We start from the raw sequence: 25,430 nt of genomic DNA on the forward strand, positions 1-25,430 counted from the left end.
ATTTAATATGTTTATATTTAAAGATAAACACATCATGCATTTATGTGGGTATTTCCAAATCCGATTCAGGACACTGGTGTTTTTACTTCATCTCTTTGCTCTTACATCTGTATCTCTTTTCTCCCTTCATCTGTTCTTTTTTCTCGCTAGCCTAATCCCAGCCCTTGATATCTACTTATTCATTTATTTTATCTTACAGTATCAATACTATTACCCATAATATGATTTCTGAAAATAATTTAAATTTTTTTCTTCGCAGTTTACATTGTCCTTAGGGTAGATAGTAATGTGCAGGGACTGTCTTTCCAAACTATATTTTTTTAAAGTCAAACAAATTAGTTAAACTATTTTGTTTAAAGTTAAAAAAACCAAATTATGGTTCATCCTTTTGTTTGGTAGGTAGGGTCTTTACTGAACACTGAAGTTTCCCTGCTCTGCAGAGTGGAAGGTCTTAGAGTCATCACTGAAATCTCAGCATCCTTTTTTCCTAAGGGCTTTTCTTGGAAGCCTGACATTTGGCAGCAGCTCTGATTAAAAGCCCTTTGTGGTCTTAAAAGTTCTTCAGGGTCAGGCGCAGTGGCTCATGCCTGTAATCCCAGCACTTTGGGAGGCCAAGGCAGGCAGATCATGAGGTCAGGAGTTGGAGACCAGCCTGGCCAATATGGTGAAACCCCGTCTCTACTAAAAAAAACCAAAAATTAGTTGGGCGGGGTGGCACACACCTGTAGTCCCAGCTACTCAGGAGGCTGAGGCAGGAGAATGGTGTGAACCTGGGAGGCGGAGGTTGCGGTAAGCTGAGACTGCACCACTGCACTCTAGCCTGGACAATAAGAGTGAAACTCCATCTCTGAAAAGTTCTTCACAGCGGTTCTCCAGCCCCTCCAGACTCAGACACAGAGATAGTACAGGACAGGAGAATAGTGATGTGTACAGGCATTGGTTTCTACACTCCAGAATCTTCCAGGGATGGGGAACTCAGGCCCCACCCTGATCAATTGGCCCTAAATCTAGGGGATGGGTCCTGGGCATCAGTGAGCTTGTAAGTCTCCCGGGTAATTCTCACATGCAGTCAGGACTGCATTGATTCAGGGAGGACTTCAGGTATATCTGGAGTCTTAATGGTTATTATTTCCCCAGATTCACTTTTTTTCTTCCTTATCTCGGGATCTTTCTCAACCCTACTTTTGTCCCCCGTTCCCCCCTTTCTTCTTTTTTTTTTCTGAGATGAAGTCTTGTGCTGTTCCCCAGGCTGGAGTGCAATGGTGCCATCTCAGCTCACTGCAACCTCGCCTCATGGATTCAAGTGATTCTCCTGCCTCAGCCTCCCCAGTAGCTGGGATTACAGGTGCGAGCCACCATGCCCAGCTAGTTTTTGTATTTTTAGTAGAGATGGGTTTTCACCATGTTGGCCAGGCTGGTCTTGAACTCCTGACCTCAAGTGGTCTGCCCACCTTGGCCTCCCAAAGTGCTGGGATTACAGGCAGGAGCCACTGCGCCCGGCTGTATTTCCCCATTTCTAAAACAAACTGCTTACTCATTTTTCCACAGTTCACTCTTTTCTGCTTGTATTTTTCACTCAAACATGTTCTTCTTTGGTAGCTTGTTTCCATTTCTTGTGTTTTCTTTCCTTCCCATGCAATCAGGTGCAGTGTAGTTGGGCAAGGAATATCTGAAGTGTGTGGGGGAGCAGGAGCATGGAGGCCGCGTGCCCACTGGGCCTAGACATGTAATGTGTCACTGCAAGAAAGCAAGGGATGGGGCTCAAATGTCAGGAGGCTGAGTACCAAACACTCCATTGAGAAGTATCTGCCTTCAAGTACTCTGGGACTCCGGTAGAACCTGAAGTATGGAACACTGAAGTATCCTACTGAACTCTTAAAAATCTCCATGGTTTCACAGTTGAGGAGAATTCCTGTGAAGGAGTAAGGACTGTATTCTTAGCTTGTTTGTGAAAAGACTCTTCACCAGGTCGTAGATTGGTTGGTCTCTAAGATGGAGAATTTATGTGAGTTACTTTTGACCTTGGTACTGATATTTAGAAAGTTTAAATTTGGTTAGTTATAATTTTGATAATGAGCATTTTCCCAGTTGTTTTGTTTCTTACTAATTGAGGGTTAAGATATGGGATGGAGAGGTCCGTGGAAAGGCATGGACCAAAAACCAGCATTACTCACCAGTGAGCCCATTGACTTGACTGGATTATTAAATGCTGTCTCTCGGCAGGGAAATCTGGACAATTAGGTGGTCGTGACCTGCCTGCCTTTTGCATTCTCTTTTGCTGGGTTTATTGCATCTGTTATTTCCTCTGGGGGCCATCCCTCTTGCTGTTTGAATTGTACTCACCCTAGGCTGAAATGGAGAAGTGTGTTAACAAGTAACAGTGACTCCCAGGGACCGTGAGAAGTTTCAGGAACATTTAGAAATGCAAAGAGTTAGCACTGAGCTTCTGGCTGATAGCCCAGGTGTGTCTGCTGCGGCCCTGGTTCCCCCTGGCACTCCTGAGCTGGGGCTGCCCATGTGTACAGTTTGGTCTTATTGATAAGTTTTATTTTTATTATACTTTAAGTTCTAGGGTACATGTGCACAACATGCAGGTTTGTTACATATGTATACATGCGCCTTCTTGCTGCTTGATGTAAACTTCTAGATTTTCATCTCAGTAAACTCTACACAGTCCATGTTATGACCCATTGTACTGGGGACTCTTCCATAAACTCTTAGTGCCTCTTGAATGATTGGGCATGCTGGAAACGTAACAGTGAGCCTCTGCATTCTTGATATCTGATCATCTTATTCATAATTATTTAACTAAATGGTATTTTCTGATTTCTGTATCATAGGGGAAAACTTCCATGACCTCCTGGAAGGCAACGTGGTTGGTGAAGTCTGTGAGTTTGTGTGTGTGTGTGTGTGTGTGTGTATACATGACAGGACAGGAGTGTTGGGATTTAATATCATGACCCATTTGAGGAATGGGAATGTCTTCTGTAAATATCCTGATCCAGCACTAGTTGTTTGGGATGAAAGTGTGTGTTAATTTTGTTTTTGTTTTTTATCGATTCTTCTTCCCTCACTTAAGATAGACAAAAAACAGCTATCAGTAGCAAATCTGTCAGGTGTTTATTATGTCTTTGTTAAGAAGGAGAGATTGCTTAAAAGGAAAAGTTGTTTTCCAAAGTCAAGGTCTGAAAAGATTTTCAACCTTTTTGCATTTTGTCTTCTGAGAAGTTAGGAGGAAATGATGTCGAGGGCCTACATGTTTACCTTTGGTGACCTGGATTTGCAATGAGTGTTTGGTTCTCTTTGATCAGGGAAAAGGGTCCCTTACAAGGGTTTCTAGAGGGAGGAAGTAGGTTATGGGGTGAAGTGCTCATTTGGCAGGGAGAGTAAAGGAAAGCTCCTTTGCTTACCTCAAACCATGGCTCAAGCTGTGTTCTGCTGTTTCTTTGCCTTAGTCTTGGAGGTTAACATTGCATTCCCTATGTCTTGTTCAGAAGGTAAGCCCTCATGCCTCCCAGCTCATTGGTGTGGGGTTTTAATTTTGCCTTGGGGAATAGATTATTATTAATATTGCTTCAAAACTAGGACCTTCAAAGTATGACTGATTATAGAGAACTACTGATGACATTACCTTTGAGGTCAATTTCTGGTGGGTTTAATTTTTGACTCTGCACTACCTGAGCCAACGTGGCAGTTCTTCTGGGCAAATCCAGGCTTGTAGGGGGCAGAAACATATTGAAGTAATGTCCTGTGGGTCCAAGAGCCTGGAATCCTCCCAAGCCTGGCTCTTTTCCCCACTCCAACTGAAGCTGGACTTGGTTGTCTTAGATCTGTTGACACATGGAGTTTGGATTGGGAAAAATTGGAGAGTTTGATTTTCTGATCTGGGTTTGTGCCATTATCTCCGTTTATAAAGGCTCTTAACAGTGAAGGAGGTGGCGAGAGTGGTGGCCTCCCATACACGAGCCTTCTCAACTTTCCTGTGGGCTGGGATGTCAAGAGTTAGAGGAAGTGGGGTGAGAGCTGGGGTGTCCATTTGTAAGCAAATTCCTTATTTCTCTTTGGTCACTTGTTTTCTTATTCACCTTAGGCCAAGACTTAATTTGGTAGTTTGCCAAGTGTGCTTTAAAGCACTGTTTGTCATACTGAGCACCCACAGTGTACCAAGCACAATGTACTAAAACTTTATTGACTTTGAAATTAGAATTTTGACTTCAGGTTAAAACTCAGCTTGTCTTAAAGAAGAAAACAGTTCTGCTTTTCTTTTAGATTAGTGATGAATGTTGCACTTTGAAAATATAAAAGTAAAACTTGTGTTAAGAAAAAATGAGCCTGGGTGTGGTGGCTCACATCTGTAATCCCAGCACTTTGGGAGGCTGAGGTGGGAGGATCACTTGAGCCTAGGAGTTTAAGACCAGCCTGGGCAACCTAGTGAGACCCTGTCTTGACAGAAAAAAAAGAAAAAAGCTCTACATGATGGTGTGCACTTGTAGTCCTAGCTACTTGGGAGGCTGAGGCGTGAGGATTGCTTGAGTCAGGGATTTCGAGGCTGCTGTGAGCTAGGATTGTGCCACTTTACTCCAGGATGGGTGACAGAGTGAGCAACATCTGAAAAAAGAAAAAGAAGAAATGGTGTGGTCTTTATGTCTAATTAAAGGCTTTTTTTTTTCTTCTTTTAGGAAAGTGCCAAAGTAATCCAGCCCATATTTTTGGGAAAAATTATTAATTATTTTGAAAATTACGATCCCATGGATTCTGTGGCTTTGAACACAGCGTACGCCTATGCCACGGTGCTGACTGTTTGCACGCTCATTTTGGCCATACTGCATCACTTATATTTTTATCACGTTCAGTGTGCTGGGATGAGGTTACGAATAGCCATGTGCCATATGATTTATCGGAAGGTAAGTGACATTCAGCATTAAACATGTACCTCACCTGAAGCATCAGAAGCATTCTGGGAAAGTTTTATGTAAATTAAATACTGCATAAATAGCCACTGCTCTCCAGCCTGGGTGACAGAGCAAGACCCTGTCTCTAAAAAAAGAAAAAAGAAGAAAACTTCTGTAAATAGAATCATTTACACCTTACTAGAGAAGCTTGCTATTTGCATCAGGCCAATGTTTTTTTTTCTTTATGCAAAATTTTCCAGTGTATAATGAAAGTTTTCTACTGCTGTCAGGGCACGGCTGCCTTTGATAACAGGCTGTTGCAGAATACTAAATTTATAATGAAATCTAATTAAAAATATCAAATTGGTTTTCAGTGTTTCTTTGCCTCAATCTCATAGTAGTATTTATGGAAATTTTTGTTGTTGTTCATTAGAACCTTCACTTACATCACAGTTGTTTTAAGAAGTGAACTTCAGTGAAATTGGATCTATGAAATTAAATCTAGGAGAAAAGAATATATTTGAGAAAGAGAATTCTTGTATTTTTTAAATGAACCATTTAGTCATATTCCATATAATTTTCTTAACTGAAGAAAAATGTAAATGGAATCCATGTCAGATACAGGCTTTCTTTATATTCTAAATCTAGTTGTGGTTGTTTTTAATGGTATTTAAGAAAATAGTTGGATGTTTGGGATAACACTTTGAATTTTTTATTGTTTTTCATAATTTTGGAGAGAACTTACAGTGTTTCTATTTTCTGGTTGGTTTTCATTCAAAGTAAGGTTTTACATTAAACAGTTGTCCCTTGGTATTCGTGGGGGATTGGTTATAGGACCTCTTGAGGATACAAAAAATCGGAGGATGCTTAAGTGGCATAGTATTTGCATATAACTTATTCATACCCTCCCATATATGGCATTTTATTTATTTATTTTAAATAATTTCATCTTTTTTAGATTCAGGGGTAGAGGTGCACGTTTTTTCCACGGGTGTGTGGTGTGATGCTGAGGTTTGGGGTATGGATGCTCCCATCTCCCAGGCCGTGAGTGTGGTACCTGATAGGTAGTTTTTCAGCCCTTGCCGCATTCCCTCTCTCCCCACTCTTGTAGTCTGCAGTGTCTTTGTTCTCATCTTTATGTCCGTCTGTACCCAATGATCACCTCCCACTTATAAGTGAGAACATCTGGTATTTGGTTTTCTGTTCCGGTGTTAATTTGCTTAGGATAATGGTCTCCAGCTGCATCCATGTGGCTGCAAAGGACAAGATTTTTTTTTTTTTTATGGGTGCACTCCCATGTACTTTAAATCATCTTGGCTTACTTACAATGCCTAATATAATGTAAATATACATTATATAATGTACAATATACAATGTACATTGGGTACAGTTATATAATGTACATTGTAAATTGTACATTATATAATTGTACATTGTATAATGTAAATATACGTTATATTAGGTATTATAAATAAATGTTTAGGGAATAGTGACAAGAAAAAAGTCTATGTGTGTTCAGTACAGACACCATCACCTGTTTTGTTTCCCCCAAATATTTTCAACCCCAGGTTGGTTGAGTCCAGGGATGCAGAACCCACACATACAGAAGGCTGACTGTATTTTCTTCCCCATCAGGGCAGTAATAATGATAAGACCTGATTTGATATTTTCTTATTTTATTTGTGCTTTTGTATTGAGATATGCCATAAATTATACCATAGTTTGCCATGGTCTTGCCTGTTACAGAAGGAGTAGGATTTCTGGTTCCTTTATAAAGAAGTTGCCATAGAGATGCTAGGGTCAAGAGCTAAAGAACTTGTCATTAAATCAGTCCTGGATATCTCTTTGTCCTGGGCCATTTTTTTAAGCCATTTAAATTTTTTTTTTAAACGAAGTCTTGCTGTCACCCAGGCTGGAGTGCAGTGGTGCAACCTCTGCTCACTGCAACCTCCACCTCCCGGGTTCAAGCAATTCTCCTGCCTCAGCCTGCCGAGTAGCTGGGATTACAGACATGTGCCACCACACCCAGGTAATTTTTGTGTTTTTAGTAGAGATGGGGTTTCACCATGTTGGCCAGGCTGGTCTTGAACTCCTGACCTCGTGATCTGCCCATCTTGGCCTCCCAAAGTGCAGGGATTACAGGTGTGAGCCACCTCACCCAGCTCATTTATATTTAAAGTATTCTTCTTTAACCTCGTTGTCACTTATCCGGAGCTTCCATAAGGTGTCCTCCCCAAGTCTTCCTTTGACATGGGGGAATTGATCTTGTAATTCTGTGAATCCTGGAGGCCTCGTGTCTTAGGTACAGTGTAACAGGTTTGCCCGGATTCCTCATGTGTGATGTGAAAATGACAACAAGGCTTGTACACACTAGTCAAGGGGTCTTCACCACCACCATCACCAGCATCATCAGCAGCATCATCAGCAGCACCATCATCTGTGTTATTCTCCTGTACTCTCTTCCGCCATTTAGGAGAAGAATACTGAGGTTTTTCTATAAATTAGCTAGTTTTTTGTATTTCAAGATCATACGTCTAATAAATTCATAAAAATTTTCACTAACACTCCACTTGCAAACTTTAAAAACACCCTACATGAAGTCCGGTTTGAGGTAGTGGTTCAGTAAAACACAGCTCTTCGTACAAGTGAGATATTATTCACCTGCTTTTCTTGCTCTTTTCCACTAACACTTTGGAAAATAGCCTTTGGGAAATCTGATCTAACTCAGCAAATTTGCTTATCTGCATGTAAACATCTCCCAAAGATATTAATTTACCAACTTGATTATCTTAGAAGTATTGTCTCTTTACAAAGTCAAAAATTGCTTGGGTTAAACCATAAGACTTAACCTGAAATCCCAGAAATGTGGGAAAGATGAATATCCTCGTGTCCTGTCTTGTATGTGGAAACATGCCCAGGTGAAGAAATAAGACACTTCCTCCTTACCTGTGGGCTGCTTCCTTGGGGCAGAGGCTGGCTTTGCAGCAGGGCTCTGAAAGGTCCCTCTGCACTGCTGGCAGTTTCCACTGAGGCCCCACATCCTAATTCCCGGTCTGGCAGAAATCAGGTTGGGTGTTGCAAATGGAATGACTGCCGAGCCCATCGTCGTCATTTAGTGTTGAATGATCTTGTGGGATGTCTGCAAATGACTTGTCATTTATTTACTTTTTCACAGCTTTGGTAAAATTACTTTAGGCTTTTTCATCATTATTTTTTTTTCTTATTGTAGTAAAATATGCATAATACAAAATTTACCATTTTAACTCTTTTTAAGTGTACAATAGTTCCTTGGCATTAAGTACATTCACATCACTGTGCCTCCCAACCCCACCATCCATCGACAGAATTTGTTCATCTTCCTGGGTGGAAACTCTATACCCATTAGGCACTGATTCTCCACTCTCCCTTCTCCACAGTTATCACCCTGCTACTTTCCAGCTCAATGAATTTGATGACTCTAGGTATTTCATAGAAGTAGAATCCTATGGTATTTGTTATTTTGTGCCTGGCTCACTTCATGGAGCATAAGGTCTTCAGGGATTATCTATGCTGTATTGTATGCCACGATTTAATTCCTTTGAAAGGGTGAATAATATTCCATTACTTGGATATGCCACATTTTGTTTGTCCATTCATCTGCCACTGGACATTTGGGTTATTTCTGCCTTGTAGCTATTGTGAACATTGCTGCTATGAACACGAATGTACAATTATCTCTTTGAGTCCTTGCTTTTAGTTTTCATTATTTTTATTTTTGAGACGGAGTCTTACTCTGTCTCCCAGGCAGGAGTGCAGTGGCATGATCTTGGCTCACTACAACTTCTGCCTCCTGGGTTCAAGCGATTCTTCTGCCTCAGCCTCCTATGTAGCTGGGACTACAGGCGCCTGCCACCATGCCAGGCTAATTTTTGTATTTTTAATAGAGACAGGGTTTCACCATGTTGGCCAGACTGATCTCAAACTAGTGACCTCGCGATCTGCTCACCTTGGCCTCCCAAAGTGCTGGGATTACAGGCGTGAGCCATTGTACCTGGCCGAGTCCTTGCTTTTAATACACTGGAGTATTTATTTAGAGGTGGGGTTGCTGGGTTATGTGGTAATTCTATGTTTAATTTTTTGAGGAACCACCATTTTTTTCTTTCACAGTGTTTTTCACAGTGTTTTTCACTGTTTTTCACAGTGGCCACACCATTTTACATTCCCACTTACTCTTTAATAATTTGTCTGTTATGTTTTTATGAATCATGACTAGCTTTAATTTGGATTGAGGGCTCCAAGGGTGGTCTGTTGAAATGGTTCATGGTGGTTTGTTCAAGTTCCTTGTGTTATTTCTTATAACTTTTACCGAATAAAGAGACTGTGCAGCACAGGCTGTATTTTAAGTGAGGTCAACAGATTTGCATTAAGAATATGGGCTCCTCATGGCAATAGTACTTACTCATGTTAGAATGTCATCAGTCACAAGTCATATTCCCAGCATGGGTTCGTATTGTGGGGACAGTGCCTTATCTCCTGTTTTTACTTTTATCTGGGATGCAGAAGCAGGGGATGTGTCCATCTTCAAGTCTCAAGGGGTTACTTCTGTAGCTTAGAGCACATGAGTTGGGGCCATGTTGGAAGAAGACAGTCCCTTAGTCACACTGAGCCTGGATTAAGGATAGCTGAAGATCTCTAGCCCCAGCCACCAGTGAGACTGGATTTCCCATTTGCCCATGCCTACCTTGGCTTAGGGCCAGGATAGATCTGAGCCTGAATGAATGCTAAACGTCTGTAGACCTATGATGGAATGGAGGACAGTTTCATTAATCAGGATGGTCTTGTCATCCCAGCTTTCATATTATAAAATACGTTAGGCATAGATATTCTTCCTGAAGATCTGTGGCCTAATTAGCTCGAGATTTCCTGACTTCGTGTCTCATTTGAAGAACCGTGGTGGCTCCTGCAGAGGGCTGGCTTCTGAGTTGTGGATTTTGATGTTGGGTTGGCTTGTCCTGAATGCCAGGTAAAGCCACCGCAGTCCCTGAGCCTGCTGGTGCTCCTCTCTGCTGTTTGCAGACTTCTTTGCAGAATTGAGTAAGTTTGGGGAAACTTTTTATTCTGGATAAAACTGCTTGTCTTCACTTTCTTTAGAGTTACTCTGAAGGACAGTTTGAGGTAAAGTATCTGTCTGTCCTTCATTGTTGCGGGAAGTCAGGGACCCCGAATGGAGGGACCAGCTGAAGCTGCGGCAGAACATAAATTGTGAAGATTTCATGGACATTTATTAGTTCCCCAAATTAATACTTTTGTAATTTCTTACGCCTGTCTTTACTGCAGTCTCTGAACATAAATTGTGAAGATTTTATGGACACTTATCACTTCCCCAATCAATAACCTTGTGATTTCCTATGCCTGTCTTTAATCTCTTAATCCTGTCATCTTCGTAAGCAAGGAGGATGTATGTTGCCTCAGGACCCTGTGATGATTGCGTTAACTGCGCAGATTGTTTGTAGAGCATGTGTGTTTGAACAATATGAAATCTGGGCACCTTGAAAACAGAACAGGATGACAGCAATGTTCAGGGAACAAGGGAGATAACTTTAAAGTCTGACTGCGGTGAGCTGGGCGGAATAGAGCCATATTTCTCTTCTTTCAAAAGCAAATAGGAGAACTATTGCTGAATTCTTTTTCTCAGCAAGGAACATCTCTGAGAAAGAGAATGCGTCCCTGAGGGGAGGCCTCTAAAATGGCTGCTTTGGGGATGGTTGTCTTTTACAGTCGTAGATAAAGGGGTGAAATAAGCCCCCGTCTCCCATAGCGCTCCCAGGCTTATTAGGACGAGGAAATTCGTGTCTAATAAATTTTGATCAGACCGGTTGTCTGCTTTCAAACCCTGTCTCCCGATAAGATGTTGCCAATGACAATGTGTGCCTGAAACTTCATTAGCAATTTTAATTTCACCCCATCCTGTGGTCCTGTGATCTCGCTCTGCCGCCATTTGCTTTGTGATATTTTAGTACCTTGTGAAGCACGTGATCTCTGTGACCCACACCCTATTTGTACACTCCCTCCCCTTTTGAAAATCGCTAATAAAAACTTGCTGGTTTTACAGCTCAGGGAGCATCTCAAACGGGTGGTTTCTATAGATTTCTGTGTTGAGAAATTTTTGTAATTACCCTAAGTGCATTGTTTAACCATTTAAGAGATACTGTGTGGTTCTCTTTTTAGAATTCTTTAAGTTGGGGGGAAAGGCATATTCCCTGTATCCAGGGAATGGATACTCTAGGAATACAAGTATGTATTCTCTTGGATACTCCATCCAGAGTTCATATTATCAGGTACTCTTCATCTTTCTGGGGAAAGAATTCCCGTTTCTTTTAATTCTGTCATTTGAGAGCCCTCTCCTTTTGACCATTTCTTTCTTCTTCTTCTTCTTCTTTTTTTTTTTTTGAGACAAGGTCTCTCTGTGTTGCCCAGACCAGTCTCAAACTCCTGGGCTCAAGGGATCCTCCTGCCTTGGCCTCCCAAAGTACCAGGATTACAGGTGTGAGCCACCACACCTTGCCTTTTTTTTTTTTTTGAGGCGGAGTCTTACTCTGTTGCCCAGGCTACAGCACAGTGGCATGATCTTAGCTCAGTGCAACCTCCACCTCCCGGGTTCAAGTGATACCCATGCCCCAGCTTCCCAGGTAGCTGGGATTACAGGCGTGGTGGTGCATTTTTGTATTTTTAGCGGAGATGGAGTTTCACCATGTTGGCCAGGCTGGTCGCGAACTCCAGACCTCAGGTGATCTGCCTGTGTTGACCTCTCAAAGTGCTAGGATTACAGGTGTGAGCCACTGTGCATGGCCTTGATCTTTCCTTCTCTTTTGTGGCATTGCTGCAGGTCAGGTGTATTTTTAGGTCAGTGGTCAGAGCAGCAGACAGCCTCCTCTGCCACAGACTGAGTAGGAAGTAGAAAGCGCCCTCCCATGATGCAGAGAGGCTGGGTTTGTGCACCTTTCCCAAGTCATGTCTGCCGCCCTATGCAATAAATAGAACCTGAAGTAAAAAAATAAATGCACCATCATGTGCCGATGGTGAGAAGATTGCAGCCCCCTGTAGCTCTCCAACTGCATCCTAGTCTTCCTGCCCCGTCTCCCTCTGGGTTTTCTCAGTGGATGTGGAAAGATAATCGATAGAAAATTTTGTCAGCATCTGAGCCATACAATGTTGTGGTTATAGTTTTAAAACAGAACTTCTGTTTTTATTTAAAGCGAATTTTATTTCACTGTAGACTCTATATTGCTTTATATTTAGACTGAATAGTGTGAAATTACAGTATTCAGGGCCAGGTGCATTGGCTCACACCTGTAATCCCAACACTTTGGGAGGCTGAGGTGGGTGGCTCACTTGAGGCTAAGAGTTCGAGACCAGCCTGATCAACATGGTGAAACCCCGTCTCTACTAAAAATATAAAAATTAGCCTGGCATGGTCATGCACGCCTGTGATCCCATCTTCTCTGGAGGCTGAGGCACAAGAATTGCTTGAACCCAGGAGGCAGAGGTTGCAGTGAGCTGAGATCTATGCCACTGCACTCCAGCCTGGGTGACATAGCAAGACTCTTCTTTAAAAAAAAGAAATTACATATATTCAACTCCTTTGGGCCTTTTTACAAAACTAGCAATTTCATATGGTTCAAACTAACCTTTTGTCTATTAATCTGTAGATAGGTTTCCTTTCTGAGGATTCGTAGAGAGCCTCTTGAGAGTGTTGTCAAAGTGAAACTGTGTGCTGTGTGTGGAAGCAGAGTTATCTCCCTGGACACATGTGATACTTTGGTTGGACATAAAATGTTATTTTCTAAGTTTCTGACAAAATTAGAATGAAGCAGAAGTGCTTCTTACATTGTCTATAATACATTAAAATGTTTGCTTCAAAAACTTTCCCCCCCCATTTTTTGGTTTTACTTCTGATGTGAACTTGAATTGTACCTGGGCATTTTGTGAGACGTTAGTCTCATCAAGGGACAATTTGTCAGTCTTCTAGTTTGCTAGGGAATAGCTTAAGAGGAGCCAAGTTAACTTTCCGTAGCTTGGAGTTTGAGCTAAGAAAGCCAGTTAAGGAGGGAGGACTTGTTTTGTTTGGATTCTTCCAAGAGGAAATTTCTGCTGCTGAAGATTTAGGAGTGTCAGATGCGTCCCACCATCTGATAATTTTATTTGCCTCACTGGGGTGTGGGTACAAACTGGAAGAAAATGCTTTAGCTCAGTGGTTCCTCAAACTGCCCTCTGTTGTATTTATGAGGGGAAATATTCAAAATAACGCTGGTGTCTGGACTCTTTCCCTAAACATTCTGAATTAATTGCTATAGAGAAATTTTAAAAGCTCCTATGTGATACTAATAGGCCTCAAATGCGTGTTCAACTTAATTTTATGCTTTATGACTAAGACCTTCCAGTTTACAGAGATAGCATATGGGTTGCAGGTTTAATCCCCCTCACTGGTGAGTAACTCCTTCGGACTTGTAGGTATAAATCTGAAGCATGGTACCTGCTCATCAGCCCGCGTGTCCTACCATCTGGTCTGGGAATCTCCTATGCAGGAGAGCCCAGGTGTTGAGTCAGGTGTCCAGGCACTTTGCAGAAGCCTCCGTGAAGTCTGCTAGTGGCGGATTGGCAAGGGTAGAGATTGAGTGTGGACTCTGAGAGCTATCACGGACTCAGAGCAGTCAGACCTGAGTTCACATCTCAATGTTGTCATTTTCTAAGCTGTAAAATCTGTAAAATCTTAGAGAAGTGCATTCCCTTTTCAGAGCCAGTTTCCTGATAACAATTTGTTGAAGACTATTTCCCCCACTGAATTAAGTTGGAGAAAATGTTGTAGATTAAATGGCCATTTATGTGTGAATCTGTTTCTGGGTCTTCTATTCTGTTTTGTTGATCTATATTTTCTTTTGTTTTACTTTAATAGTCAGGTGGATAGAATCTATTCTTTCTTCATAGCAAATTGTCTTAATTACTATAGCTTTATAAATCAAATACTGAAAGTTACCCAACTTTTTTTTTTTATAATTGTTTTTGCTATTCTAAGTCTCTTGCATTTTCATATTGACTTTAGAATCAGCTTTTCAAGTTTTACAGGAAACTGTTGGGTTATGCATTGGAATTGTGTTAAATTTATAGACTTAGAGAGAGCGGGCATCTTAACATTATTTAGATTTACTGTCTAAGAAAATGGTGTATTTACCTTTTCCTCAGTTATCTAGATCTTTATAAATTTCTTTCTTTTTTTTTTTAAGTAGAGATGGAGTCTCACTATGTTGCCCAGGATGATCTTGAACTCCTGAGCTCGACTGATTCTCCTGTTTCGTCCTGCCAAAGTGTTGGGATTACCGGCATGAACCACTCACTCCAAGCTCTAGATCTTTAACTCGCCTTGTAATTATTAGGATAGAGATCTTAGTGATCGTTTGTTATATTTTTGTTCATTAGCATTTAAAAAGAATGCCATAATTCAAAGTATCATTTGTGCTGTTATAAATGGTATTTTATTTATTTATTTAATTTTTTTTGAGATAGACTCTCACTCTGTTGCCCAAGCTGGAGTGCGGTGGCACGATCTTGGCTCACTGCAACCTCCGCCTCCCGGGTTCAAGCAATTCTCCTGCCTCAGCCTCCTGAGTAGCTGGGATTACAGGCACCTGCCACCGCACCCGACTAATTTTTGTATTTTTAGTAGAGACGGAATTTTACCATGTTGGCCAGGCTGGTCTCCAACTCCTGACCTCAGGTGATCTACCCACCTTGGCCTCTCAAAATGCTGGGATTTCAGGAGTGAGTCACTCTTGGCCTCCCAAAGTGCTGGGATTATAGGAGTGAGCCACTGTGCCCGGCCATAAATCGTATTTTAAATTTTCACTTACCATTTGTTGTTAGTATATAGAAATACAATTTATTTTTGTATTTTTGCTTTGTTTCCTGAAACCTTGCTAAAGTGCATTAAGTTGCAGTAATTTTTGGCTGTTTCCTTAGGATAGCTATTTAGATAATCATGCCTTTGGATAGAAACAAATATACTGTGTGTGTGTGTGTGTGTGTGTGTGTGAGAGAGAGAGAGAGAGAGAGAGAGACAGTGGGGGAGAGGGAGAGAAGAAGGGAGAGAAGTTAAAATCTCCAGTTATGAGAGTTTGTCTTTTTCTCTTTAGTCATGAACTTTTTGCATCCTGACTTACTGGATTCACTTGTATTTAAAAGTTTCTTACTGGATTCATTTGTGCTTAAGGTTTATTTGTATTTAATATCCCCTCACTTTCACCACCATACAATATTTGTGCTTTAATTATTCAGTTGTCTTTCCACAATTTAAAAGAAGAAAAAGAAGAAAAATTACCCACTGAAGTACTATTTCTGGTGCTCTTCATTCCTTCCCTTAGCTCCAGGTTTCCATTTGATATAATTTCTTTTCAGCATGTAAAACATCTATTAGCATTTCTTTCTTTTCTTTTCTTTTTTTTTTGAGACAGAGTCTCGCTCTGTCACCCAGACTGGAGTGCAGTGGCGCAATCTTGGCTCACTGCAACCTCCGCCTCCCGGGTTCAAGTGATTCTCCTGCCTCAGCCTCCCGAGTAGCTGGGATTATAGGCGTGTGACACCACACCTGGCTAAATTTTGTATGTTTAGTAGAGATGGGGTTTTGCTATGTTGCCCAGGCTAGTCTTGAACTCCTGACCTCAAGTGATCTACCTGTCTTGGCTTCCCAAAGTGCTGGGATTACAGATGTGAGTCACCACGCCTGGCCAACATTTCTTATGGTACAAGTCTGCTGGCGATGAATTCTCTCATTTTATTCTTTAATCTGGACAATTTTTTTTTTCTTTTGAAGCACATGGTTGCTAGATGTTGAATTCTGGGTGATAGCTGGTGGTGTCTGCCCCTCTCCCCTCAAAGGTGTTCCATTGTCAACTGGCCTTCGTTCTTTCTGATAAGAAGTTAGCCATCAGTTGTATCTTTATTACCTTGTATGTAATGTTTCTATGGTTTTTTTCTTTTTTTTCCTCTTTGATACTGATTTTCTAGAGGATTGATAATGATCCTAGGTATAATTTACTTGGTATTTATGCTTCTTGGAGTTTGCTGAGCTTCTTGGATCTTTGATTTGATTTGTTTTATTATTGTAAAGTTTAGGAAATATTTAACCATTATATCAATTTTTTTGACTTATTCTCACACTCTTGTTTTTCTTGGACTCCTATTACATATATATTAAACTATTTGAGATTGTCTTATAGGACAGTCAGTCTTTTTCACTTTTATTCAATCTTCTCTGTTTTAAACTGCTAGTAAGCCCAGCCAGTGATTTTTTTTTTTTCTTCTTTCTTTCTCATTTCAGTATTGCAGCTCTAGAATGTTTACTGGGTTCTTTTTAAAATACTTTACACTGGCCAGGCATGGTGGCCTGTAATCCCAACACTTTGGGAGGCCGAGGCAGGCAGATCACATGAGGTCAGGAGTTTGAGACCAGCCTGGCCAACATAGTGAAACCCCATCTCTACTAAAAATACAGAATTTAGCTGGGTGTGGTGTTGGGCACCTGTAATCCCAGCTACTCAGGAGGCTGAGGCAGGAGAATCACTTGAACCCGGGAGGCGGAAGTTGCAGTGAGCTGAGATCACACCACTGTACTCCAGCCTGGGTGACAAAGTGAGACTCTTTCCCAAAAACCAAACAGACAAACACACACTACACTATTTTTGCTGAAAATCTCTATCTCTTTACTCATATTTTCCCTCAGTTTCTTTGAACATATTAACCCTTTGAGTACATTTATACTTGTTTCTGTAAATCTTAAAATCTAGTGTTTGTGCTACTTGGATTTGCTTTTATTATTTATATATTCGAGGGGTTTGGTTTTTATTAAAAACGCTGCTTTCTTCATTGCCCTGAGTTAACTTTTCTTTCTTGTATGTCTAAGATTTTTTATTCTGGACATTTTAGATGATGTATTTTATGTCTGACTTCTGACAATTCTAAAAAGTATTGAATGTTACTCTAATAGCATATTAACTGGCTGAACTCAAAGGCCTGTTTTTTATGCTTTGTTAGGGCAGAACTTTGGAAATTTTAAGGTGTTTTCCAAGCTTCTCTAACTTGAAGAGACTCAAGATTCAAACCATGTGCCATTTGCGGGCCTTGTTAGGTAGTGCTTGTTTTTTCTTGGGCAAGTTTAGAGTTAACTGTTTTTTAGTGTAGAGTTTCTCAACCTGAGTAGCACTTGACATTTAGGGCTAAATAATTCTTTTTGGGGATGGAGAGGTTGTTCCATGCATCGTAAGATGCTGCACAGCATCTGTGGCCTCTACCCACTAGAAAGCGTCCCTCTAGTTGTAACAACCAGTAGTGCCACCAGTCATTGCCAGATCTCTCCTGGGGGGCAAAATTGCCCTGTTTGAGAATTATTTTTCTGGACAGTGCTCTTGAATTCTAAGACATGGTCTCTCTGGTGTTTGAACTGGATGCTGGGTGTGTTAATGATATGTAAATGAGGTTTCTGCACCCTGGTCCGGTGAGAATTTCAGTACCTTACCTCAGCTTGACCTTCAGTATCACTGTTCAGCTCACTTCTCCTTAGCACTAGCTCTCTGTTAAGGCTTGGGTGGCCTTGACCTGTGCCTGCGCGTCAGCCAAGGACTTGCAGCACCCCCACCCCATAGCCTTCTGGGGTCCTTCCCTTCTGATACCTCCTTACTGTCCAGGGCCATGCAGTTGCCAGCGGCTTTAACTAACCCAAGCTCTGACCTCCGCCCCTTTGCTTGGCAGGGCTGCTGTGCTGTGTTTGGACTTCAGTTCACTGCCACAGTCGGAAAGTGGTGTCCTGGCTCAGAGTCACGGCAATGCTTGGTGTCTGGAAGCATCTGACTCCTAGTGTTGTACAGTTCTGGGGCAGAGGAGTGGGCTGTTATGGTATAAGCCACTTAGCTGTGGCCAGAGCCCACTCTCTCTGCTAGTTGAATAGCCCAGATGTTTATGAGCTGTGGAGCTGGGAGCTCCAAGCGTATAGTACAGGGTGTGGTCATGTGGGCTGCAGGAAATGCCTGATTAACTTCCTTACTGAATAGATGCAGGGTGAGGGCATATGCTAGACTGGGGGGCTCCAGCATCTGCCATCTGTCACCTGTGTGCTTAATAAAAACCCCAATCCCGGGCCCATCCCTGGCCTGACCTGCTATTTCAGAATTTCTAGGGAAAGGGTCTGGAAATCTGTGTATTTAATTTGTGCCCCAGGGAAGTTTCTGTGCTGGAGGATGGCTAAGGGAACAACAGGTGTGGAAAGGGAGGCCGGACGTGGCTTCCTTGGAAGGGAAAGGGCCGCATGAGGCTCTGCATTCCTTTCCCCAGGACTTAAATGTTGAAATCATGGCTGATGATTTAGTTTTTAAAAATGTTAATTAATTCAGTTTTTAAATTTTAGCTTTCTTCTGTTTTTTCTACCTTCTAAGACAACTTGTTATAGCAAATTTTTAAATTTTTTCATTGCCCTGAAAATGTTTTTATTTCTCCTTTTTTTTTTTTTTTAAAGATATTTCTCTAGGTTTAGAATTTCTATTTTGTGGTTATTTACTTTCAGGCCTTCAAACATAATTGATTTGTTTTTTTAATCTTTTTCTGTTAAAAATTTTAAAAAATTGTGGTAAAATATATATAACGGTCAGGCATGGTGGCTCACACCTGTAATCCCAATACTTTGGGAGGCTGAGATGGCCGGATCACTTGAACCCAGGAGTTCAAGACCAGCCTGGACAACATAGTGAAACGCTGTTCCTACAAAAAAAAAAAAACACAAAAATCAGCCAGGCATGGTGGTGTGCACCAGTAGTCTCAGCTACTTGGGAGGCTGAGGTGGGAGGATTACCTGAGCCCAGGAAGTCGAGGCTTAAGTGAGCCATGATTGTGCCACTGCACTCCATCCTGGGCACTGGAGTGAGACCCTGTCTCAAAAAAATATCTATCACATAAAATTTGTAATTTTTGCAAGGCATGGTGGCTCTTGCCTGTCATCCTCTGGCGTCCTCCATTTTACTTTCTGTCTGTAATAATCTGACTACTGAAGGGACCTCATCCAAGTGGGATCATACCATATTTGTCTTTTGGTGAGTGGCTTATCTCACTTCGCATCATGTCCTCAGATACATTGAATTTTGGAGTTTATGTCATACATTTTCTCAGCATTTAGTGAAAAAGTTCTGCCTCACCCTGATCCTCAGCTGTGGTACTGCATATTTATTCAGCTGTAGTGGAAAAGGAAAGAATTTCAGAGATTCTACCCTTTTCTGGCTTCTTGCTCTGACCAACTGCCTGTGTCCTGGTGTGGGTGAAGTCCTCATCTTCTGCTTTCTACCACCTCTGGAGCCCATTAGCCGAAGGAACAGGGTCATTTTCTCTTTTGGGTCTCTCCTGGGGGTAATAGCTGTGGGCACAGGGCTGCTATTTGATACGCTTATCATCGAGTCGAGAAAGTGGGAAGGAGGTACCTTGGTAAAGAGTGTCTGTCCCTCCTCTCTCTCTGCATTTTTCTCCTAATTCCTTTATTCTCATCAGTGAAAGAGATGAAGGCATTACTGCATTTGGTACGTTTGCTTGTAAAAATGTGTGTTAGTGAAGAAGTCATTATTAAGACGTTTTCTGACATCTGTCATTTTTTTTCCTGCTGCACAAATCTCTTCATTTTCTTAAAGTTTCAAAGATAATCTTTGAAAAGGGAATGAATGATGGAATGAATTTTGCAGTATTATAGTATTGTGCACTGTTTCTTTAGGATTACTGAATATCTGGCCTACTCAAGGTCAATACTTCGATAAATACACAACATTAGGAAAAAAGGAAAATCACATATGTAATATATTTTCATTTTCATTTGACCGATTCTTAGTAAAATTATGGTGAGTCTGTAGAGTGCAGATTGCTTCCTCCAAGTATTTTTGGTCTGAAAGAGGCCACGTGAAACATGTCGTATTTGAGAAGCTACATTGTAAACACATTTCTTATTTGTTTCTTATAATTTTCTATTAGAAGTGGAAAGCAGGCTGGGTGCATTGGCTCACACCTGTAATCCCAGTACTTTGCAAGGCTGAGGCAAGTGTATCACTTGAGGTCAGGAGTTCGAGACCAGCCTGACCAACATGGTGAAACCCTGTCTCTACTAAAAATAAATAAATAGCTGGGCGCGGTGGCTCAAGCCTGTAATCCAGCACTTTGGGAGGCCGAGACGGGCGGATCACGAGGTCAGGAGATCGAGACCATCCTGCTAACATGGTGAAACCCCATCTCTACTAAAAAAATACAAAAAACTAGCCAGGCGTGGTGGCGGGCGCCTGTAGTCCCAGCTACTCGGGAGGCTGAGGCAGGAGAATGCTGTAAACCCAGGAGGCAGAGCTTGCAGTGAGCTGAGATCTGGCCACTGCACTCCAGCCTGGGTGGCAGAGCATCTCTGTCTCAAAAAAAAAAAAAAATTAATTAATTAATTAAAAAAATTAGTCAGGCAAGATGGCACATGCCTGTAATCCCAGCTACTTGGGAGGCTAAGGTAGGTGAATCTTTTGAACCCGGAAGGTGGAGGTTGCAATGAGCCAAGATCACACATGCCTATGTACTCCAGCCTGGGCAACAAGAGTGAAACTCTGTCTCAAAAAAAAAAAAAAAAAAAAAGAGAAACATGATAAAAAAGATTTTAAGAAAATGATGATGGATGCCAAACACAATGACTTACGCCTCTAATCCTAAAACTTTGAGAGGCCAAGGCGAGAGCATTGCGGCACACGCCCGTAGTCTGTTACTTGGGAGGCTGAGACAGGAGGATTGCTTGGACCCCAGAGGTGGAGGCTGCAGTGAGCTGTGATCATGCCACTTCAGCGAAAAGAGCAAGACCCTGTCACACACACACAACAAAAAGATGATAGAAGTTTGGTTTTTTTCTTCCTCTTCAATGGGAGTATACTGCATTTATATTCTCCTTAAGATGATCTTCTCTGCCCTAACCCTAGACCATATATTTGTCCCCATGTGTGTCCTCACTGTCCCTTCTCTACCCACTCCTGGGCTTGTCATCCTCTCCATATTTTCCTTTTCCTTCCTGTTGCCCTGCCAGTATGTCTTGCCCATCACTCTGTTCCCTTCTCAGTCGATAAACCAGTTCAGTTGGGGCTTTTCAGGCAGAGAAACTGGAGATAGCAGGGTCTGGGGCTGAGGGGTCTTTCGGCCATGGTGGGGGGATGTGGCCCCCCTTTGAAGAGATTATTGTCAAGCCTTGTTACATGTTCTTTCCATGGGCATTGGTAGAGTTGATTAATTAGATTGTACTAATTTCCTTCAATATATATTGACTGCCCCACCACTCACTGAAACACTAATTTTTTTTTCCTTTCTTTTCTTTTCTTCTCTTTTCTTTCTTTTTTCTTTTTTTGAGATGGGGTTTTGCTCTGTTGCCCAGACTGGATTCCAGTGGCGTGATCACTGCTCACCACAGCCTTGAGCTCCTGGGCTCAAGCAATCTTACCACCTCAGCCTCCTGACTAGTTGGGACTACGTGCGTGTGCCGCCATGCATGGTTAATTTTAAAATTTTTTTGTAGAGGCAGGATCTCACTCTGTTGCCCAGTCTAGTCTTGAACTCCTGGGCTCACACGATCTTGCCGCCTTGGTCTTCTAAAGTGCTGGGATTCCAGGCATGAACCACCCCACCTGGCCTACAGAGAACTTTCTGTATAGGTTTTCAGGCTTGTATTCCAGCCATGAAAAATCAGGCGAAACAAAAAGAAAAGCCCCAGAAGGCAGTGAAACTGTCAGATTATAAAGAACATACAGGTTGTTGATTTTGGATGGACATTTTCATCTCCTTAAATTTCTTTTCTTTTACAGAATTAGGGAAGGAATGTGACTAACTTTGTAGACTAGTCACCCATCATGTGTACGAGGAAGGAGGATATGAGCCAGTCCCTGGGTCATCCCCTCAAAAACAGAGATTATTGGTTTTAGATTATGCAGTCGTTAATGTAGATGTGTTGTTACTAAGCAACTCTGGCCAACAGTATTGGAAAAATACAGGTAATTTTCTGCTTCAAGTGACTAAGCATACTCATCCTAGTTGCCTGTTGCAGAAATACCCAGTTTAATTGGAAGTTGCATTACCTCACAAACTCAACTCTGGGGTAGGGTCATGAACCGGGAAGTAAGCAAAGCCTAAAATAAATAAGATAGATAATATTTGCTTTATGTGCTTATTCAGACCGTATTTACTCAGACTTTACTTACAACACTCCTAAGCCACATCCCCGTCTAAAACAGTAGTAGGTGATGGTGTGACATTCTGATGAGAATAAAGAGGCGATAGCCTGACAGCCAGGGGCAAGATGGATCAGAAAGTACCAGAATCCAAAAAGTGTGGCCACTTGGGGACTCTGTGGGAAGAGCATCCCTGTCCACCAAGGGTCATTGACACAGGGTCAGAGCCATTTTGTTGTGAGGAATTTGCATCGTGAAGGTGATGAACTGCAGTTTGCATCTTTTGTTTTATTTATTATTATTATTATTATTTTATTTTTGAGAAGGAGTCTCACTGTCACCCCGGCTGGAGTGCAGTGGCGCAATCTTGGCTCACTGAAACCTCTGCCTCTTGGATTCAAGCAATTCTCCTGCTTCAGTCTCTCTAGTAGCTGGGATAGCAGGGGCGTGCGCCACCACGCCCGGCTGATTTTTTGTATTTTTAGTAGAAACAGGGTTTCACCATGTTGGCCAGGCTGGTCTCGAACTCCTGTCTTAAGGTGATCCTCCCTCCTTGGCCTCCCAAAGTGCTAGGATTACAGGCTTGAGTCACTGTGCCCAGCCGCATCTTCTGTTTTAAAAGGACTATTAGAGGGGGGAGAAAGACATCTGTTAAAATGAAGATAGGATTAATGCATTTAATCCAAGAAGGGATATTCGTCTCACCAGTCTGGAAAACTCACTTCCATGGAAAGGTCATTCTCTCCTCCCACCTCCTTTTAATGGTGATATTTATGTGGCCACACTGATTAAAATAAGAAAGAAGAAACAGTTTATATCTTTCAAATGAAATTAGATATTACATGATTTATTTTTAAGAAATTGAATAAAATTAATGTTTTGTTCTAGATTGTAGAGTTTCATTGTAATCCCAAACGTATTTCCTTGCCTGCTTTCAGTAGTGAGCAACTATCAAATGGTGCCCTGCTCTGATGGTGTTTACTTCCACCATTCACTGTATTGTTCTTAATGGCCATGCAGATTCTAGAGTAACCAATAATTAGATACTCAGATGTCTTCCAGTTTTCAGTAATTAGATTTTTAGATGTCTTCTAGTTTTTGTATGTTACACATAGCATTTTAATGGACATGATTAAAGCTGAACATTTGGACACATCCTTCATTTCCTAGGGTACACAGATTTCAAGGCTTTTGCTATGCTAGATTTCCTCCCCAAGAGTTGTTAATTACTTACATTTTCCCCAGTGAAATGAGACAGCCCTGCAAGTCCAGATTTGATGTTATATTTTAATCATCACTGTCAATCTCACCAATTTCATAGGTGAAAAATAATGCATTGTTATTTTAATTTATGTGACTGTGTAATAGTGGATTTGAGCATTTGCATTTCCTTGGCCATTTGGGTTTTTTTGTGTGTGTGTGTGGTGAATTTCCTGCACACATCCTTTACTCCTTTAAAAAAAAAATGGTAGGCATTTATAATTCATATTGATATGTAGGGGCTGTTGATTTATTAAAGATATTTTGGGTCTGGGATGTATACTACAAGTTTTGATTTCAGTTGGTTTTAGTTGCCTTTTATTTGTTCTCACGGTAGAACAATTTTGTTTTCACAGGGAAAACAAATGTAATGGTGTCTTTTTATAACCTGTCAGGTTAATGAAGCATAGAACCAAAATATTTGCAGGACGATGATACATTAATTTACAGATTTTTTTCTGTACATTGGATGTGAACTGTTTTAAACTATAACATGGACACTTTATTGGAACTAAACTTTAGTTTTCTACATAAATGAGAAACACTGGTAACTTTGCTTCATTAAAAAAAAATAACTTGTTCTCTGTCAGATGTAAATAGTTTGACTTTATTTTTATCTTCTCATCTACAAAATAGGAATAATTCTTACTTGGTAAGTGTTGTTTTCTTTTTCAGTTGTCTGGCTTACAGTAGGTGCTTACTAAATGGTAGCTTGATTTATGATCATAATGACATAAATGAATATGACTTGGTCTATATATTCTGGTAGCTACTGATACATGATTACACGAATTGTACTTCTGAGGATGTGAGCACTGTTTTGTTGTTGGTTGTTGGTTTCTTTGGTCTTGATTTTAGGTAGAACTTAGATTATCGATTTTATACGTTCTTTTTAAATGTAAAATCCTTAAAGCCAAAAGTGTACTCTAAGACTTGCTTTAGCTATATCTCACAAATTATCATTATCATTTACTTTAAAATATTTCAGATTTCCCTTATGATGTCATCTTTGACACATGCTTATTTAGAAATGTTAATATTCAGATATTTTTAGAGATATCTTATTGTTGATCTGTAATTTAATTCTGCTGTCACCAGAATACATTCTGTGTAACATTTTTATGTTCAGATATTGATTGACGTTTACTGATGGCCCAACATAAGGACTATTTTACCTTAAAGGTTAGAAGTATACAATAGTAAAATTCTATTACCCTTCCCCATCTTTTGTACTATTGTCATATATTTTACTTCTGTGTCCAGAATGCACTATTACCATTTTTGCTCTAAGCAGTTAATTGTTTTTCAAAGTAATTTGTCTTCTTTTTCTTTTTATTTTTTTAGACAAGATCTCTGTCACCCAGGCTGGAATGCAGTGATGTGATCTTGGCTCACTGCAAACTTGGCCTTCTGGGTTCAAGTGATTCTCCCACGTCAAGCGATTCAGCCCCCGAGTAGCTGGGTCTACAAGTGCAGGGCACGATCCCTGGAGAATTTTTATATTTTTTGTAGAAATGGGGTTTTGCCATGTTGCCCAGGCTGATCGCGAACTCCTGACCTCAAGCAATCTGCCCGCGTTAGCCTCTCAAAATGTTGGGATAACAGGCGTGAGCCACCACACCCAGCCTGTCTTTTACATTTACTCACATTGGTCATTTTGGTTTCTGTGTATTCTTTCTGTAGATCTGAGTTTCCATCTGATATCATCTCCTTTTAGCTTGAAAGGTATTCTTTACACTGTTTTTTTTTACAGTTCAGGTTCATTGCTGATAAAGTCTCTCAGAAAATGTCCTAATTTCACCCTCATATTTTAAAGGACATTTTTCGTTGGTGACAGAATTTTGAGTTGACAGGGGTTTTTTTTGTTTGTTCTTTTTTTTTTTTTGAGTCAGAGTCTCACTCTGTCACCAAGGCTGGAGTGGAGTGACGCGATCTTGGCTCAGGCAACCTCCCAGGTTCAAGCGATTCTCCTGCCTGAGCCTCCTGAGTGGCTGGAATTACAGGTGCCTACCACTGTGCCCAGCTAATTTTTATATTTTTAGTA

The 25,430-nt window shown here is 41.1% G+C and overlaps 1 protein-coding gene across 6 annotated transcripts in view; it reads left to right on the forward strand.

Annotated features, from left to right (window-relative positions):
* The window catches only part of LOC105477329 (ATP binding cassette subfamily C member 4 (PEL blood group)), a 291,482-nt gene that overhangs the window by 64,673 nt on the left and 201,379 nt on the right, over positions 1-25,430 (forward strand). For 4 of the 6 annotated variants that reach the window (XM_011733804.3, XM_011733811.3, XM_011733832.3 and 1 more), the window contains exon 4: positions 4,680-4,904. In XM_011733804.3, coding sequence (XP_011732106.2) covers positions 4,680-4,904 — 225 coding nt within the window. Of the gene's footprint in view, positions 1-1,544; positions 2,006-2,837; positions 2,889-3,455; positions 3,498-4,679; positions 4,905-25,430 lie in introns of those variants that run through there. The other 2 variants (XM_011733824.2, XM_011733838.3) reach the window with 2 other exon arrangements.

The sequence above is a fragment of the Macaca nemestrina genome, chromosome 16, assembly GCF_043159975.1.
Source record: "Macaca nemestrina isolate mMacNem1 chromosome 16, mMacNem.hap1, whole genome shotgun sequence".
Classification (NCBI taxonomy): Eukaryota; Metazoa; Chordata; class Mammalia; order Primates; family Cercopithecidae; genus Macaca; species Macaca nemestrina.